Below are 18,322 nucleotides of genomic sequence, written 5' to 3'. Positions count from 1 at the left end.
TTTTTTTTTTTTGTTTTTTTTTTTTTTTTTTTTTTTTTTTTTTTCCCTCCTTAAATGCTTCTTTAACTGATGTGATTTTTGTATTTTTGGCTGGAGGGTGTCTGTTTGGGAGACAGAAGCCGTCTGGGGCTCTTCTCTTGGCCCATCCAGCTCATCCTCAGAGCACACGTAACCATCTCCTGCAGGCTGCGTTTCCTCTAGCACTCCCTGTGGCTTTGCCGAGGCCAGGCCTTGGTGTTTGGCAATGAAGGCAGAGGCCACCAAATGGGCTGGCTGGCTGGGCTGCGTCCTCCAGCCCTCTGCCCGTGAGGGCCTGGGGCATGGTTTGGCCTTGTGGCAACAAGAGCTATCCTTCTGGGGCAAAATGCTCAGCATGTGGGCCCTGGGATCAACACAATGAGATGAGAGCATTTGGTCTCCACCAGCCCTGGTTGCCGCTTTCCTACCGTCCAGGAGAGCTACAGCTATTGGAGCAGTGAAAAATTTATATAGTGGTAGTCAGGAAAACATTTTGAGGAAGAAGGTGCTTCTTCTGGTGATGGTCTGGAAAGGCAAAGCAAGTCAGGTTTGGGCCTAGGTGGAGGACTGTGTGGAGAAGTCTTGTCTCTTCTGGGCCCGTTGGTTTTGGCCCCAAGATGACGTGACCTATCACAAGGGAAAAATCTCCGCTCCCCCGTTTCCTTTCTCCACCACTGGTAGCTAATCAAGATTCAGTTTTAATGACTTCCCTCTACTCTCTCTGCTTCCTCTCCCCCTGCCCCACACATGCCTTTTTTTATATTATTTTTTAATGCATTTCTTTTTGGCAGGAGTTAAAACGCAAGAAGCGTTTGGACCAAGATGAAACCAGTCGCGGAACATGTTGGGCAGTGCAATGCTTTGTTCTGAGTTCAGGGGGAGAAGAGGGGGAAGTGAGGGGAGGGAGGGATGTCATTTCCCAGATGGGGACCCTGCCAAAGATGTTCTCGCTTTGGAAAGCAAAGAGCGGTTTTGAGGTTATACCAGCTTTAACCCTTCGTCATTCCACTTCTGTCGCGCAGGGAAGCTCCAAAGTCATAGTCCTAAAATGTGGCCACGTTTTGCTGTGTGGCCCAGGTGACCTGAACAGTCCCAAGCCAAAGTCTGCTGTTGTGACTGCGTACTGACAGCAGCCTGAGGTTCTTGCTGCTGGAAACTGCAGAGAGTGGATGAGAAATCTGTGTTTGTTTATCAGCGAGGATCCAGAAATGGTGTGGTTGCTGTTCAGAAAACAAAATCGGCATTCTCCCCACAGGGAGTCAGGACCGCTGTGCCGTTTCCTGCCCTGCCAGAAGCACCTGGTGGGATTTGGGATGCTGCTGAACTCTGCTTCAGCTGTTCCCATCAGGGGGCCTCACGATGTGCAAGACGCTTTGGAAACACCTTGTCCTTCAGCCCCTGGGGCCAGAGGAGCCCAGCCAGGGGGGCATTGCTGGGAGAGGGGCTGCAGTGAGCCCCACGTAGCTTGTGGTGGCACTGGGGACTGCTGGGAGGTCTGTGCTGGTTCCTCCCCTCTGTTTCCAGCCAGTCTCCTGTGCAGCAAAATCGTGGTGTTGGAGGGCATGGCAGGGTGGAAAGCCTATGCAGGCACGTTCTGCTGTACTGGCGACTGCCTTGGGCCACAAATACTGCATGGTGCGTGGGCTGCTGATTTAATTGCCCCAGGGATGTTGCCCAGTAGCTGAGGGTGAGAATACAGGGAAGGGAAAGTTAAAGTAACAAGATCTTTTTGTTAAGATGTTTTCTTGCAGCACTTGTGCCAGGTCTCCAGAGGACGTCATGCGCCTCCCGATTAAAAAAAACTCCAGGGTTCAATGTGTTGTTGGGCAGTTTGATGGTATAGAGACATGGACCAATGGCATAAACACCCTAATGGCATAAAATACATAAATGTCCCTTAGTGTAGCCCAGGCAGAGTCACTGTTCATGGCTGCTAAACCTGAAAGATCTTTCTTCATGGGGACCAGGGGTCTCTCTGGCCCTCCAATCTCTTATAACCCCCTTTCGTCCAGCTAGATGGAGAAAATAGCTTTCCTAATCCCACTGTGAACCTCCTGAACATACCCACAACCACCTTCTCCAAAGAAGGTGTTGGTAACTTTGGTCTGGAGACCATAAACTTCCTCTTCCATCAGCTGTGGCAGCAATGTGTGAATTTTTGGTCTCCTGCATGTAGCTCAGCGGGCCCCAGATGCGCCAAGGGGTGGCTACAGCGGCACAGCTGTGGGCGCACTGGTCACCAGGAGCAATGTGCCCAGTGCTGGCCTTGAAGCATGCCTTGTGTCTTGCACACTTCTTTCTAGGCTGCCAAGAGGGGTCTGATCAGCAGCAAATGAATATCTGTGATATTTGGTTTCACCTGTCAGGATGGGGTGAAGGAAAACAGAGACAAGTGGATAGAAGAAGCATGTGTGTGGTTACACGTGATGGGTTACAGAGGTCTGTAGGCCTAGCTGGAAACTTCATTTGTACGATTTCCTGTGCAGAAAGTCTGAACTTGCATTTTTTCATCCCTTTTCTTGGAGCCCTTAAGCCATCCACATACCCCTTTCAGTAGCCTTGTGAACCATGGATGGGAAGCACTGGCTGATGGACAGGCTCTTGAGTGGGAAGCAGGAGACCAAAGTTTCCCTCCTGTGCTCCACTGCACGACTAAAAGAAAATTCTTTTGCCCCCTCAGTCGAGGTTCCCCTTCCTCCCTCTCATTGGCTTCTGCCCTTAAATAAAAAGCAGGTGAAGTGGCCATAGCCTTGCAGCACCTAGCACAGCATTCCCCAAAGCTGCTCCATCTGCCCTCAGCCTGGAGCTGGGCTCCGTTTCACTTGCCCTGGTGTTTGCATGTGTGTGCAGGCACTGCAGGAAAATATCCACTGAACCCACACGGACTGCTCTGCCCGCACCTACCTGGCTCTGTGACAGTATTTTGAAGGCGTGAGTTGCTTCTCGTTCTGCTGGTCTTCCTCTTGAAGCTCAGCCCCCTGGCTCCACGATGGGCTCGGGTGGGCTGCGACAGCCGACCTCGGGGCGCTGGCAAATGGTGGCACGTTGACTCTGCTGCTTCTCCTTCCCTGTTTACTTAGTTCTTGGCAGCTGGATGTTTGAATGTTTGTAGCTCAATGTTGTTTGAATGTTGCAGTGTTTGCTTGACAAACACTTTCCCCGGAGTCTGATTATGGAAAGTTTAGTCTGACAAGGCCCGCTGAATTATCCTGTTCTCTGTTGTCAATAATCTCTTGGATGTTGTCTCCCTTAACCGCAATATTTTGTGTGTGGTGCAAATTCTTTTCTTTCCCCTTGTTGTAATCAGCCTGCCCCTCCCTGCTTGGTTCAGCTGATGAAGCTGTAACCCTAGGATGCTGACATCTGTACTTTACTAATCCAGAAATCCTGGGGCTACCAGGAAGCAGTATAAATAATAAGACCGCATACCTGTCTAGCACCTGACAATCCGAAGCTGTCTGACGCACCTACTGCTTGCAGCAGCTGGGGTTTGCTATTCCTGTTTTCGCAGCCCGGGAAGCTGAGGCACAAGGTAGGGCTGTCTTTTGTCCAAAAGATAAATTGCTGATTCCAGAAATGCAGAGTCATAACCTCCGTGACTGAGTTGCCATCCCTCTTCGTTTTACAAAATTTGAACCCTAAAAGAAAGCAATTAGAGTGGGCCATGTGGTTTCAAGCAGTGCTTTATTTGCAGTGATCCACGGCCATTTTGGCACCCCAGAAAATCCGATCTGAGAACAAAAAAGCAATCGTGGGATTTCTCCAGGGTAAGTTATGTTCCTTGGCTGCAGCCAGGTGCCCAGAACGTGGCTCGCAGGAGGGGCGATGTCAAAGTGCCGTATCTTGTGGTCAGCTTGGTGGTTTGGAGCGATGCTGAGGGACGAGCATTTACGGTGGTTCTGGAGAGGGGAAAGATCCTGCTGTGCTTCAGGGGTGGTAAGGAGACCCCTGGAAATCTGCCTGCAATGGGGCGAGTGGCCAGGCTGCCCGGCTGCTGGCCCAGTTGGGCGCCACTGGTTTCCTTACCACCTCCAAGCCAAGGGCCTGCCAAAATAACCAGGGCTGGTTTACAGTTTTGGGTGGAAACCACAGGCAAACCACGTCGAATCGCTGGACTCTACCCCAAACCAGGCAACGTGCACGGGCTTCTGTTTAGTGTCACTTGGAGATGCCTGGGAGAGGAGGGAGATGGAGGAAAGCTGGTGTGGATCCGGCATTGACGTAAGGCTGTAGGTAGTTTGTATCTCAGGCCTGCAAATGCTGTTCCCACGGCTAGATCGTACCGGTGAGAGTGGAATAATCCCTGAGCAGACGTCCCCTGGGAGCTGGGGTGTAAGAGGAGGAATATTTTGTCTGCAGTCCTTTCAGAAAGGGACAGTTGAGGGGGGGAGGATAAAAAAAAAAAATAAAAAAGGCTGGCGATGAGGATTAGGGTGAATGCGTGCCCTCAAGGCACGTAATCTCCACTGAGGCTTTGGGGAAGTTGGGTCGGTGATCCCTGCACCGGGGGCCGACCCCCTGCTGCACCGTGAGCGTGGGGGATAGGAAACCCTCGGGCTGAGCGAGCCCCAGGGGGTAAAAGCGTATTTGTTTTTCTCGTGCTGCATCAAGAATATATATGGAAGGGAGGCAAATGTGCAAAAACACACTAGGGAAGGGGTGGATGAGCACAATGCTGAATAGTTCAGGAAATTTTAAAGAGAGCTGCATCCACGCAGAGCACAAGAGCAGCACCCTTATGTCCAGACCCTCACATATATGCCAGGGTTTTTTCATGCATCGCACTCTTCCCTGGGTGTTGGGGCACCCCCAGCTCCCTCCGCTCTGCCCTTTTTTCCTCTTCCCCCTTCTCCCATGTGCTTTTATTCCTCTTGCAAGCAGCGTGCGCCAAATCCAACTTCACAGCTGGCTCGGCTCCACGTGTTTGTTTTCTGTGCCTGCGCGGCGCTTGCCAGCGCCGCTTGCGCCCTTGCTCCGAGGTGGAGGCGGGGGGAGAGCAGGGGCGGTGGGGAGGGAAACAGGAGCAGGCTGCTGCTTTCCAAACCCTTATTTGTTTAAAGCTTAAGCCTGTTTGAGAGCGCCTTTTTGGAGTGAGGGGTAAGTGGCAGGGGCGGGATGCGGGGGAATGGAGAAAGTAAACTGTGTGTCAAGGAAAGCAAACTTTGCAGCTGGAATTGCTGCTGGTGCTCATTGTGTGAAGGGGCTGGGGAGGTGCCTCTGGCTCCGGGGACGTGCCGGCCCTCTCGGCGCGGACACGAGCGTGAAAGGGTGAGGATGAAGAGCAGGGAGCTGGCGAGGGACCGACACTGAGCCACAGCACTGGCGGCTGGCACGTGGGTGCTGCTGCCCAGCAAGCGCTGGTGGTGGGGCCGCATCGAGCACGGCAGTGTTGGGAGAAGTGTTCATTACTGGGATGATAAATGGGGCAAAAGGGTGCACAGAAATTACCTTAAACAGCAACAAAAAAAGCATTGGGAGGCAGGGCAGTGTGATGGCTGGGTGCTGAGCCCAGGGCTGACCCCATGCACCACCTAGGTGCTGGGCACCAGCTGGGGTGTTTTCTGTGGGTGCTCATCTCCGTCCCATTGTTTTGCTGCCCTTGAGCTTCCTCTTGTGTTTTTTGGAGCAGTGACATGTTTTCCAGGGGAAATTTGTCCCAGCAGAGAGTCCTAGAGACTTTTGACCTGCTCCCATAACCAAACTGATTATTGCTGGTGAGAAGCATTTGAGTGACAGCAATAGAGAGTAAAAACTCCCATTTATTCCCAAACTCTAAAAAAAAAAAGAAGGTAAAACCCCTCTTAAATACAATCTTCAAAGGCCAAGAAAAATGGACTTGTGCTCTTTTGCATCCCAGCAACAAGTCATTGCTGAAAGGAGTGCAAACGAGAAGGCAGTTTTTCTTTATGGTGGTGATGGGGATGCCTCTAAAGCCAGCCATCTGGGGATTAAACTTTGTATTGACGTTACTGGCGAGCACTTTGTCCTGTCTCTTTTGTATGCTCTTCTGGATTTTGATGTCAACTGTGTTAAACTAGCCTTGCACTTGTTAATGCAATTTCTGGGCCTGCTCCCATTGAAGTCATGGCAAAGATCACGCCGATTTTGGAGGCGGCAGGATCAAGTCCTCTGCTATGATCATCTCAGTGCGTTGTTTTAGCAGGTATTTCTGACGTGCGTTTTGTATAGGCTTGGTCAGCTTTTTGCCTATTAACGCTGCAACTGCTGCAGGTGCCATTGCTGCCAAATATACCCAGGACAAAGGCTCAAAAGCTAGGAAAGTAGCCAAGGCTTCTCTCTGCCCCATCAGGAAACTTTCCCCGTTGCGACTTCCCCCAAGGAGAGCTTAACAGTTGGTCGCTGGCAGTTTCTGTAGGCTTTTCTGGTTTGGGGGGGTTTTGTTTGTTTGTTTTTTCACTCTGTTGTTGTTCCTAATTTGACACGGTGAAGATTTTTCTGTTGTTCTTAAACAAAGAATTTTTATTTAAATAAGAAAAAAAAAAAGAGCTTGGAGGTAGGTTCGTGCTTAAGCATGTAAAGAAGAGGGCCGCTCTCGGGAAGAGCGGTTTGCCTGCTGTGATGAAGGTCCACCGGTTAAGCAAAGCGTAAGTGAGCCCTTGACTTCCTCATTGCTGTTTAATTTTCCTGATTCGAGCCTCTTCCTTACTTTCCTTTGGTATCTCACAGGGCTCTTCCCCCGTGTTATTTTCCCTGCTTCTTGCCGGGCCTGTCTCCCCGCTGACCTCTCCCTAACCCAAGAGGCAATTAAAGCCTCAACCTCAGACTTCGAGTTTTGTTTTTTTGTTTGGAGAGGATGAGAAAGGAAAAACAAAAGCGGTGCCCTGACTCGTGTAAACTAGCCACAGGCACATCTGTGTCGGCGCGATGACGGCTCCCGGCGGGAGCTGCCCGGCCCTCCCGGTGCTCTGCTCCCCGCGGCTGTTGGCAGAGGGGGGGACGACAGCGACCTGATGCCCCACTTGTGTCCAGGGGAAATCCAGCCCTGTGGCAGGCAGGTTGTGCATCCTTCCCGCCTTGAGGTTGGTACCGAGTGGCTGGGGCTGGTGGGAATGGCCCCTGAGGGTGCTGTGCAGCCCTGAAGTCCTCCTGATGTGTCAGGAGTCCTGTGCAGTGCTACCGGCATCTCTGCAGAGCTGTGAAATGCCGACCTGCCTCTCACGCTGCTTCTTAGCACGACAAAGCAGAGGCAAGCGCCTCATGCTTCGCCCAGCCACTCCAAATAGGAAAAGACATGGATGGATAAATTTTTGTTACCCCTTGCATCAAATATCCTAAGGCGAGTAATGCTCCTGGCCTGTGGTTTGAAATCTCTAGGGCGTGGGATGGTTTCTGCTCTGCTTTGTGCAGCATCTGTCTGCAGCTGTGCCTGCATTGACACTGGCCTCTGGCTTTCATTGCGATGTGAGTGATAAAACGAGTGTCATTTTCATAAGGCTGGGATGCCGGGGTTGACAAACAAGTACGCAGTGCAGTAAATTCCCAGGCTTCCAAGACGGATGGTGCCTTTCACAGCACACCTGGGTCAGTGGGTGACCCCGTTCCTGCTTCATCCTCCACCGCAGAGGTGCAACGCTGTCCTGCTGCAGAGCCCCAGGTCAGACGGCCTTCCTTGCTGTGCCAGGAGCTGGGTTTGACCTAACGCCATGGTCGCCCTCCCAAAGCGGGACCAAGCCTCAACCCCAAAGTGGGGTTAAGGGTTTCGGCTGGGGGCACACCCTGTGGCAGCCCCAGTGAGTGCTCTGGGCCCGCTTTCCCCCGGCGCGGGTTGGAGAAGGAGCCAGCGAGCCGCTGGGCTTGTTGCAGCAACAACATCTGTTTCCTGGGTGCACTTTGTCTCTGAAGAGCCCGCGCAGCACGCTCCATCTGCGCCCTTCTTTTTGTGCCGCGCTTCGCCGGCGAGGCCGGGGGCCCGCGGGGAGGAGAGGGTCTCCGGCACGCACCCGCGCCCCCCGAGCGGGGCGCTGGGAGAGCCCGGCCGGGCAGCCCCTGCGTCCCCCTCCTCGCCCCCCTGTCCCCTTCCCGGGCCATCCCTTCTGGGAGCCCCCAGCCTCTCCAGATTAGAGCTCTCCAGGGACGGGGCCTTTTGAAAGGAAGAAAGGAAAAGGGGGTGTGGGGTGGGGAGGGGAGGAAAAGGGAGAGGGGGAGAGAAAGAAAGAGGGGGAGCAGAAGAATGAAAACAGACCCAAGGGGCAATAGTCCCTCGAGCCATTTCACTGCATTACAATGAATATGGACTCTATTAAGCTCCGTTCTGCCTGTTAGTGTTTCCCAGGGCAACACAGCTCCCATATGGCAAGCATGCAGCAGATTAGGATGGGCCTCCGGGCTTCATTGAGGGCCCGGGGCTTGACTGGCAGTTGAACCCCATTCCCCCCCCCTCCTCCTCACACTTGACACTGCCTGTGTTTATCTAAAGCGAAAAAAAGGGGCCGGGGTGGGAGAAGGGGGCATTTGGGGGGTTATTGTCCCGGGCAATGGGAGAGGGCAGGGAGAGGGGTGGGGGGGGGGGGGGGGGGGGGGGGCGGGGGGGGGCGCAGCCCCTCATACATATGCAGGAGGGGCCGTGAATGGGCAGAGGAGAAATAAAGCAGATGGAATTCGTGTTAAAGAACAGCCACAATCGCCCTCCGAAAACGAGCAGAGAAAAGCGGGCGGCCTTAAAGGAGCGCGGGGAGCAGCGTTTATCCAATTAGCAGGGTTGTCAAATTGAATTTACTCAGGACGGAGCGGGGGGGCCGGGGGGAGGCGAGGGAAATTAAGTGTTCGAGGGCATGGGGGGAGCGCGCCTTGGCTTGGCTTGCTGCGAGAGTTTCGTCTTTTCAAGTGCCCGAGCTGTTTTCGGGGCTCTGGGACAGCCTAGGAAGGGCATCCTTGCCCCCCCTGCCCCAGGGTGTCTGTCCGTCCGGCTGACCTGGGACCTGCAGGCCCTGCTGGTGCCCGTGCCCACCAGGCGGTGACGCTGGCTTGGGTTTTTGGGGACACCAGTGGAAAGAAGTCAGGCAGGCGGCGGGAAGGCTTCGCACCTTGCTGCCTTTTCCAGGCCGCATGATGCCACCAGGCGCTGGTTTGGAAAGGAGTTGCCCTTGGGGCTTCGTCCTGAGGGAGATTTAAGAAAAAAGCCACATATCGCAGCATTTTTTTGTTTGGTTTGTTGCTGGTTTGGTGTACGTGAGCAGCTCTGCTCAACGAGAGTTTGTTTCTTTTAGACAGGTGTCTATCGCCACCGAATTGCTTGGGACTGCCCTGGGGGAAATCTGTGGTGGTTTTTTAGGGCCAGCTGGTGCCCAGGTGTGATCTGCAGTTAGCAGGCCAACTCGCTGGTTTGCAGGGTGGTGGTGCCATGCCAGGTTTGGCTGTCGGTATTTACCTTCTCCTAGCTGTGAGCACAAAGTTATCGCACAATTTCTCCCCTTGGCCAGTGAGAGGGCGCTTTTTTTTTTTGCCTGACCTCTCCAAAAAGGCAGGGAGGAATTCCTCACACCAGTGGATCAAAGGCTGTGTTAGAAGAGCTAACTGCTGACCTGCTCGGGCGTCTCAGCTCAACCGTACCTTTCAGCTGGAGGATTACGTGCTTGTGTGGTGGCATTTTTCAGAGGGTACAGCAGCGAGTTGGGGTCCAAGAACCACTTGCCTGCTGGGATGGACACCCCAGGTGGAGAGCTTTTGGTTTCCAGCCCTGCCATTGCTTCATGGCATGACCTTGCATTAGGTTGGCTTCTCAGCAAGCTTGTGAAGCAAATATGTGCTGTGGCTCTTCTTCCTTCTTCACCTTCCTTTTCAGTGCTTTAAGCTCTGTGAAACAACAACAACAAAAAAACACCCAAACCTCTCTTGTATTAGAAACTAATGATTACAAGTAACACCAGCATGCTGCAAAAGATGCTTTTTGTGAAGAGCTTGAATCCCAAAGCAGAGATCTGGGAGTGCCCCTCCCCGACCCGCTGGTTCATGCAGCCTTTACCTGGCCTCAGCCCCTTCCACTTTGCCCCATCCCTCCCCACCTGCAGGCAGGCCATGTCCCTGTCCCCACCACCCTCAGGTTTTGGCCTTTTCCCCGTCTGCCCATGCTGCTCGGGACAGGGCAGGGGCTGGTTTCTATTTGGGACCCTTGTAAATCACAGGCGGTGTGGCTGTAACGAGGGCTGCTCGGCCGGCCCTCGTTAAGCAGGAGGGGGCTTGGGGCTGTGGGCAGCATTTCCTCAGTAAAACCTTCAGCTTCTAATCACCCAACACCTCTCACGCCGCCCGCCTTTAATTCGGGCCCCTTTTCCCCTTCCAGCCTTGCCACCCCCCCCTCCACACGTGCCTCCCTTCCCTCTCATGGCCTCCTCTCACCATCCCTGTCCCGCTCCTCTCCCTCAGCAAGGGGGGCTTCGGTATGGGGCAGGGGGCTTTGGGGTGGGGCGGGAAGCGGAGCCGACAGGTTTTACACCCCCTGCTGTCCCCCCCATCTGATGAAGCCCTCGTTAATTTTGTTCTAATGGCCCCTCCTTTGATTTACTAGGCTGTCTGAAGGGGACTTCGAGCCTTCGCTCCCCTGACAGGAAATTGTTATTTTAACCTGACAGGAAAGAATTAAAAATAAATAAGTAAATAACTCCCCCCACCGGCCCCCCTTTGGAGCTCTTCCCGTGCCTTTAACTCCTTCTTTTCCTCCAGCAGAGGCTGGAGGTGCTGATGGCCAAAGTGCCAGCAGCCGGGGATCTTGCTCAGGGACCGCAGCCCGGGGCCACCTCCGCTCCTTCGGGACGCCGGGCGGATCGAAAGCCGCCCGATTAATAAAGTTCCTTGCTCTGCACCACTGCAGGCTGCTTAGGGGCAGCGCTTTCAAAAGAGGTCAGCTCCCATTTAGGCGTCGAAATAAGTTGGTCGCCTATTCAGGAGAGCTCAGCATGTCAAGAACTGAATGCTTTTGAAAATCTGTCTTCAATTGTGGAAGCTGAGAATTTCGAAATCTGGCCCCGGATCCTAACAGTCCTTTTGGAATTGATGTTTTCATTCATTTTCCTCATTATTTTTATGCCGGCCATTTACTTTTTGTACTTCACTCAGCTGTGAAAGAAATGGCCACATGTCCCTATTTAGAGCCCATATTCTGCCTGGCGGTTTGGGGAGGTACCACACACTTGTTGCAGCACACCTTCTCTCCTCGCTCTCTGCTTGGTGCTGGTTAATCCTCCTAGTGCCTCGGCCAAACTTTGTCCTCACCCCTTCCCCTCCCACCCCCCCACCTATTGCCTTTCTTCTCCTCACAGACCTGGGGACAGCCAGTTTGGTCCTTGCCTCCATGTGCCTGGGTGGTCCTCGCTCGCGAAGGGTCCGTCGCATGTCTGCGCCCTTGGCTCTGCCCTTCTGGCCAGAGGCTCTGCACGGCGCGTTGCTGCAGGGAGGTCTGGTTGGGAACCTCTTCGCCGCCCCCCTCCCCCAGCATGGACTCCGAGGAGTCCAACCCTTTTCCGTCCAACATTTTTCCATCCTGCTGCCAAACCCATCCAGAGAGGGCGAATGAGTCAGCTTTGCTCTGTAGGCTTCCAGCACTGAGGAGCAAGGCTCATGTCCTACCCCAAAATGATTCTTCTGCCTTGGTGGAAGACTGTCCGTCCCTGGTGTACCTCCTGGTGTGAGGTAGAAACCCCATTTTGAAGCCTAAACCAATGCAAAGCCTTTCCTAGGTTATGGTGGCACACTGGTGGTGTCAACGGAGGTACTGCTCTGCTAGAGAAGGACCTCGGGCACTTCTGCTGCCATGGTCAGTGGTGGCTGTGGCACGAGGGAGGATGCTTTGGTACCTCTCTTAGGTGGAGAAATGAACTTGAGTGGCTCAGATGCTCTCCACACTGATAGCTGAAGGATCTCCAGCCACAGTTTGTGCTGGTTAGCGGGCTAAACGCCTCAAAGCCAAATCGCTGAGGCTCTTCCCTCCTCGGGGAGGAGAGCGGTGCTGGGGAGGATGAGGCACGTGGGAGGGAGGGAAGTTGCTGTGTTATCGCTTTGGCGCTGGTGGTTACCCTCAGAGGATTTCCACATGTAACGGAGCTGTGGGCTGCAGCAGCGTGACTTCAGCTGATCTTTCTGGGAGCCTGCAGGGTCTGCAGCAGCCTGACACCCGATGGCCGGGCTCTGTCTGTGCTCCTGGATGCCACGTAGGGACACACCAAGCGTGACCTAATTCGCCTTGCCTCTCAGCAGAGCTTGTTATCTTGGGCTCGTGGCCACGCCAACTGTGGCTGCCCGACTCCCGGGAAAGAGCTGGCTTGCATTGAGCCCTCTGGGAAGGCAGGCAGGGTGAATGAACATCAGCCTGCAAAGTACCACGCCGAGATGCTCTTCGTGGCATTCGCAAGGCTTCAGCTGCAGATCAGTTTGCTTGGCATTGCTTCCTTTGAATCACCAGCAAAATCGTTGGAGAGGGGCTTGGTGAGATCTCCCCGAGTGCTGTGGCTCCTTGCCTTACCGAGCGTCTCACGGGGAGTTTGTGGTAGCCTGCACAACAGGAGCCTCTCTTTTGGAGGTTGTGCTTGAAGGGATTTGCCCCCTCTTTTTGACAGAGATGGGTATGGAAAGGATGTGCTCAAACTGGTCATTGCTTGAGCCACGTAGATCTTTGGTCCCCCCTGCCAGCTTTGTTTGCGTTGGTGTTCATTCCTCACGGTCCCTCCTAAGCAGCTGCTGCGACGTGCAGCTCTTTGCAGCAACCTGAGCTGTGATGGGTGGCCTTGGGCTTCACGTTTTTTGAAGATTGTTGATGCCTTCAAATATGAACCTGGTGGTTTGTCCAGACAGGTAGTTAACTCAAAATAGGCTGTGCGTTTCAGGCTGAGAAGTTAATCTGAAATCTTCCCGTACGTTGGTTCTCCCAGTTCAGAATAAAGGTGCCCAGTAAGTGTGGTTCACCTTGTGCCAGTGTCTGCAGCCTGCTCTGGTCACAGGTTTGGTGAAACCCTGGAAGATTAGGGGTGTTAACAGAGGAGCTAGGCAGGGCTGGAAAACAGAGAAGTCTGAGGGTTTTATAACATCACCTTTCTTGTCTCCTGCAGGAAGCCACTGCCGCACCTCCACCACATCCCTTGAAGCAGCTTATGGGACCCTTCCCTGGGTGCCTCTGCCCCAGGAGACACCGCATGGGATGGCAATGACACGTGGAAAGAAGAGACCCATGTACCCCATCCCTTGCCTCATCCTCGCAGCCGCTAGCTGCTTTGCCCAACTGAGTGAGTTTCTGCTCTTCTATATTCTGCTTTGCTTATGTTTTGTCTCGAGGCAAACGGAGCTCCTGGGATCCCACTTCTTTCTGGCTCCAAATGCTCCTCAAAGGGAGAAGGGGTGACAGGTGGGGCTGGACATCCCTGCCAAGAAGAAATGAGGCTGGTATGCGTCTCCAAGTACTAGTGGGGGAGGATGCGGAGCTGAGGGGAGGGTGAGGCATGTGTAGAAGCGATGGGGAATGCAAAATGGAGCAGCACTGCAGGTTTTTCCTCTGTGCCTTCTTTTGCCGAGACTCACGGGGCTTTCTTTCTGCCGTTTCTCTCTCTCCATGCAGGTGAATCTCTGCAGGTCACCGTGCAGCCTGCCTCCATTGTCCAGAAGTTTGGGGGCCCGGTCAGCCTGGGGTGTGTGGTGGACCCCCCCGGCGTGAACCTCACCTGGAGACTGAACGGGAAGGAGCTGCCTGGGTCGGACGAGGCGCTGGGTGTCCACGTCGAGCGAGGGAAACTCGTCGTCGCAGCTCTCAACAACCACACCGTGGGGCGGTACCAGTGCATTGCTCGTGTCCCCGAAGGAGTCATCGCCAGTGTCCCCGCGGTGGTCACGCTAGCTAGTGAGTAACTGTGGTCTTCTGCTATCCCCTGCTCTGCTCGGGCCTCTGCTCACCCATCCTGAGAGCTTCATCTAAGCTCTCTTGTTCACCCTGGCGGGAAGGGAGGGCTCCTTGGACTTTTCAGGACACTTTTGTAGTCATGGTCCTCACCAATGCTCCTGGGGAGGCTCTGCGTGAGCCACCACTGTCGGGGCAGTGGAGTCTGATCCCCTCTGAGACCCGTGCAGCATTTGGCACAGCAGGTCATGCTGAGACCTCCACCCCCAGCCGTGCCAGCGCTGCCTCTGGGCCCCCTCCCCGGGCTTGGAGAAGGCTTCGTCTTCACAGCAAGGGGGAGCGGGGGGCTAAGCCTTAAAAAAGCACAGAAGTGAAGATGTTTGTGCAGAGTGGGGGCTGGTTTTGCTTTAAAGCCAAGTGCTATTGGCTTGTCACTGATACATTAATCAGAAGTGAAATGTTTAGGCCAGGCTGGGTGGGAGGAGGAGGTGAGGGAGAGTTGCTGCGCTCCGAAGCGGGGCGGGAGGAGGTTGTCACGGGGCCGAACCCGTCGGGGGATTTGGCCTGAGCTCCGCGCCGAGATTAAGTTTCGGAGAACGCATTCCAGAGCAGAAAGGGGGCTGTGTGCGCTGGTGGCCCGATAGAGGGGAGGAGAGGAGGGGAGAGGTGGATGGGGTTACCAAGGACATGGTTTGCATTTAGGAGAGCAGGGTGTGCGCAGCTCCTCAGCCTGAGCGTTTCATTCTCAGGCCAATCTCCTTTTCTCTCCTCCCCCTCGCCCCAGCACACCACCACCACCAGCTCTGTCTTCTATGACAAAGCACAGCAGTTTGAGGTCTTCCTGGGTCTGGCATCAGTGGTGGGCAGGAGACAGGTCCTACAGCACCAGAAGGTCCCCCTGTGCCCCTCTGGACAGATCAAATCCACGACCAAGTAGGCTGTGCAGCATGGCGTGCTGCTGCTGGGAGCCTGGCCTGGGGAGCACGGGATGAGCGGCGGCGCTGAACGGCTCTGAGCTGGCCCTAAGGCACCCCGAGGTTGTGTGGCCGCCTCGGATGGGCAAGGCTTGGAAATCTGTGAGTGAAGAGAGAGAAGGGGCAGCCCTGGAAAGACGTGGGGCTGAAGGTGTAGGAGAGAAACCTTCTGAGGGGTTCAGATAGCCAGGGTCACATCAGGGAGCTGGCGGCCGCTCTCTACATCAGCTTTGCATTGGTCTCAGGTAAGGGGGGCACCAATTTGTGATGGGACTGAGATGGGAAGCTCACCAGATGCACCACGAGCTGTCACTCCTGCTCCAGGCCTCATCTGCAGCGCCTTGCTCCGAGCTGGGGACCAAGGAGGGGAGAGGGAAGCCCCTGGCAGGCTGGCAATGCTGTTGGCACCTTGGGCTTCTCCCAGGGCACCGGCTGGGCTGGAAGAAAACCCTCTGAAAGTCTTGGCCCCATCCTAAACTTACTTTTGGAGGTGGAAGAGAGAAACTGGAACGTGAATGAAAAAAAGCAGGAGGCAGAAAGAAGTATTTTCCAGATTATGATTTAGGTTGATTTTGGAAGTGGATCAGGAGTCGTTGGAAAAGCGTCCTGCTAGGTTTTGAGGGACGTAGGTAACATCTGCCCAACTTTTTGGCTCTTTCTCTCCTCCTCCCTTGGAGGAAACCCCCTCGAGTGCCCCAGGTGCTGGGTGCCCAGTCCCTCGGGGCCTCCTCGGCTTTGCTGGCGGTCAGCAGGCAGACAGACAGCGTGCTGCAGCCTTGGCACTGGTGCCTCCCTCCCCGTCTGTGGCACAGCGACGCCGGCTGGCGCTCCCCAGCCCGTCCCTGCTCCCCCTGGCTCAGAGGGCTGGGTGAAACCAGCGTTTAGTTCCTCTGGCAGAGGGAAGATGGTTGTTGGACAGCCCAGGGGTGGGGGAGATGTCTTAAAGCAGCACTTGGGGCGTCGTGCAGAGGGCTGGAGGCTGGCACAGCCCTGGTGCTGTACAAAAAGGTATGGCTGCATTGGACGTTGTGGGGCCACATAAACCCACCAGGGGCATGAGCACGGTGGTGTGGGCTGGTGCTGCCGTGGCCAAAGACTTCCAAAGTCGGGAGCTCGTGGGGTGGTAACTCAGAGGGAAAAACATGCTGGAGTGCTTGGCTGGAGAAGAGGTGCTGAAGTGCAGGCAGCCAGAGGTGGTGAAAGCCGTGCAAGCCCCAGCATTTGGCTGCGCGCATGGAAAAATCCATGCATTCAGCACAACAGCAAGCCCGGGATGGATAGACATGTCGTTTAAACCCCCCACGAATAAAATCAGGGGTGAGGCAAATTGGGAACCACCTGCTCTGTGCATCCCCGTGCCATCTCCCTGCTGGTGGGGATGAGAGCAGTGTCCTTGTGTCCTGGGGATGCCGTGGGATGCGGGAAGCTCGCTGCTCCCCCCAGCAGCACGTGGGGAAAGCCGAGCTGTGGTGCTCGTGGGCAGCGACCCTGCGCTGGGTCAGGCTGGGGGTCCCCGAGGAATTTGCAGCTGCGTCCTGAAGCCGGCCCCAGCTCCTTTCCCTCCACCTGGGCCTCTCTGCTGACGGCTCCCCCGAGGCAGCGGGGCCGGCTGCAGGTTGGAAAAGCATTTGCTGAGCCGGCACGGGGGGCTCTGGCCCCGGGGGCAGGGGTGGCGTGAGGAGGGGAGAGAAGGAAAACACAGGTGGTGCTGCTTGAGCTGCGGAGAGCCGGCAGGAGGGCTGCGGGACGGCCCGGGGCGATGCGGAGGCCAAGGGGAACGGGGCTTGGGGATGCACCTGGGGTGCACGAGGGAGCCAGAGGCTGTAGAGCAGCCTGGGTGTGCCCATGAGGGCTGAGGGAAGGACTTTCACCTTGAGGGCCTGCTTTTTATTTACTCCGGCTCCTTCTCCCGAGTTATTTATGGCCTCCCATTCATTTAATCCGCTCTGTCTCGCCCGTCTCGCTGCTTGGCCCCCGGCCCCGGGCTGCAGCTGGTTTCGCTCCCCGATGACAGCGGCGCAGGCAGCTGCGGGGCTGACCCTCCTCGCGCCTCCGAGCGGGGCGCAGATGGACACGAGCAACGGCCCTCCGGTCGCGCTCCTTTATACTCACAGACATAAAAATAATAATAACTGTAAGCCCTGTTATCCCCTTCGCAGCCAGGAGGTAGGGGAAGCGGTTGCTCCCAGCTGCGGCATGGATTTTGACTGAGGTGTGACGAGGTGCACGTGCTGCGTCCCCTGACCCTCACCGGGGTCCCCCCCATCCCAGGGGGCTCCTCTGAAGCCCCCAGGATGAAGCTGCGTGTCCCCTCCGTTCGGCCGTGCTGTGGTGCACATGGGGAAGCGGCGGGGAGCCAGGGCAGAGCCCGCTGGCAAGCAACGCAGCCTTGTTCGCCGTGGGGGAGCAGGAATTTAGGGGGGTAGCTTGGCAGGGAGCTTTTGTTGCTTGCGTATTGGAAAACAGCTTGTCCTGCTGCCCACCTGATGACTTCCCCCCTCTCACCCCGTGGCCCCTTTCCTCCATCCTCTCCCCCTCTGCGGGGGGACGCAGGAGGAGCCGTGGGTCCCAGCCCCCTCAGCGGGGCACCCCGCAGCTGGGCCAAGCTGCTGGGGGGCTGCGTGCGAGGAACCCCCCGCGTCTGCCGTCCCAAGGGTCCCCCCCACGGGGACAGTGCTCCCCAGCGGGGCCGTGGGGCTGCGCTCCTCCCCTCCAGGGTCCGTGCATGCGTGTGTGTGTGCATGTGCAGCTCCCTGCCAGCGGTGCTGGAGCCTATGCCTTGGCTCCGAAACCTTAATTTGGCCGTGATGAATCCAGACCACCAAGGCGCACATTAATTTCCCCGATGCTCGTTTATGTTTTGGTGATCGGAGAAGTATGTGTGATGTGGGCAGGCGGGCGCTGGGCTCTCGCCTCTTCTCCACCTCCTTCCATTTCTGCGGCTCTTGCTATTTTATTCCTTGATCGAGTATAAAAAGTGAAGAGGAGAAAATGCCCGGCACCCTTCCCCTCCCCAGCGGGAACTTTCGTTGCTGGAGAAGCGCGGGGCGCCGCCAGCTTTTCACAAGTGAAGAGTTAACCTTCATCTGGCTTTAATACCCGGTGGAAACATGGCTCCCCTCCTCGGCCTGTCTTAAAGGATTAATGGCATTTCTGAAGTTCGCCCTTATTCCTTCTTTTTATTATTATTATTTTTTTTTTTAATTGAACGCTGCCAAGAAATTCCAGAAGTATGAAGCATGTTCGCTGCAAATCATTTTTATGACATTGCAAAACCTCCCCTCCTCTGCTCGGCCTCCTCCCCTCCCCTCGGACCCGGGCACGGGAACACTCGCTCCCCCAGCAGCCGCCCGGCAGCCCCTCCGCGCCGCCTTCGGGGAGGCTTTCTCGCCGCCCTGCCAAGAGGGCTGGTTTTTATTTAAACCCCATAAAGGATCTTGCTTTAATCAGAAAGTCTGCTTGAGAAATTTCATGTCACTTTTCCATGACTGTG

The 18,322-nt window shown here is 55.3% G+C and overlaps 1 protein-coding gene across 6 annotated transcripts in view; it reads left to right on the top strand.

Annotated features, from left to right (window-relative positions):
* The window catches only part of BOC (BOC cell adhesion associated, oncogene regulated), a 46,260-nt gene that overhangs the window by 13,067 nt on the left and 14,871 nt on the right, over positions 1 to 18,322 (top strand). For all 6 annotated transcript variants that reach the window (XM_035314901.1, XM_035314898.1, XM_035314896.1 and 3 more), the window contains exons 2-3: positions 13,077 to 13,250; positions 13,580 to 13,858. In XM_035314901.1, coding sequence (XP_035170792.1) covers positions 13,166 to 13,250; positions 13,580 to 13,858 — 364 coding nt within the window. In that variant the 5' untranslated portion in view covers positions 13,077 to 13,165. The remainder of the gene's footprint in view (positions 1 to 13,076; positions 13,251 to 13,579; positions 13,859 to 18,322) is intronic.

This window comes from Oxyura jamaicensis, chromosome 1, assembly GCF_011077185.1.
Source record: "Oxyura jamaicensis isolate SHBP4307 breed ruddy duck chromosome 1, BPBGC_Ojam_1.0, whole genome shotgun sequence".
NCBI lineage: Eukaryota > Metazoa > Chordata > Aves > Anseriformes > Anatidae > Oxyura > Oxyura jamaicensis.
Note: the sequence above shows the minus strand (reverse complement) of the source record. Positions and strands in the feature narration are given on the sequence as shown.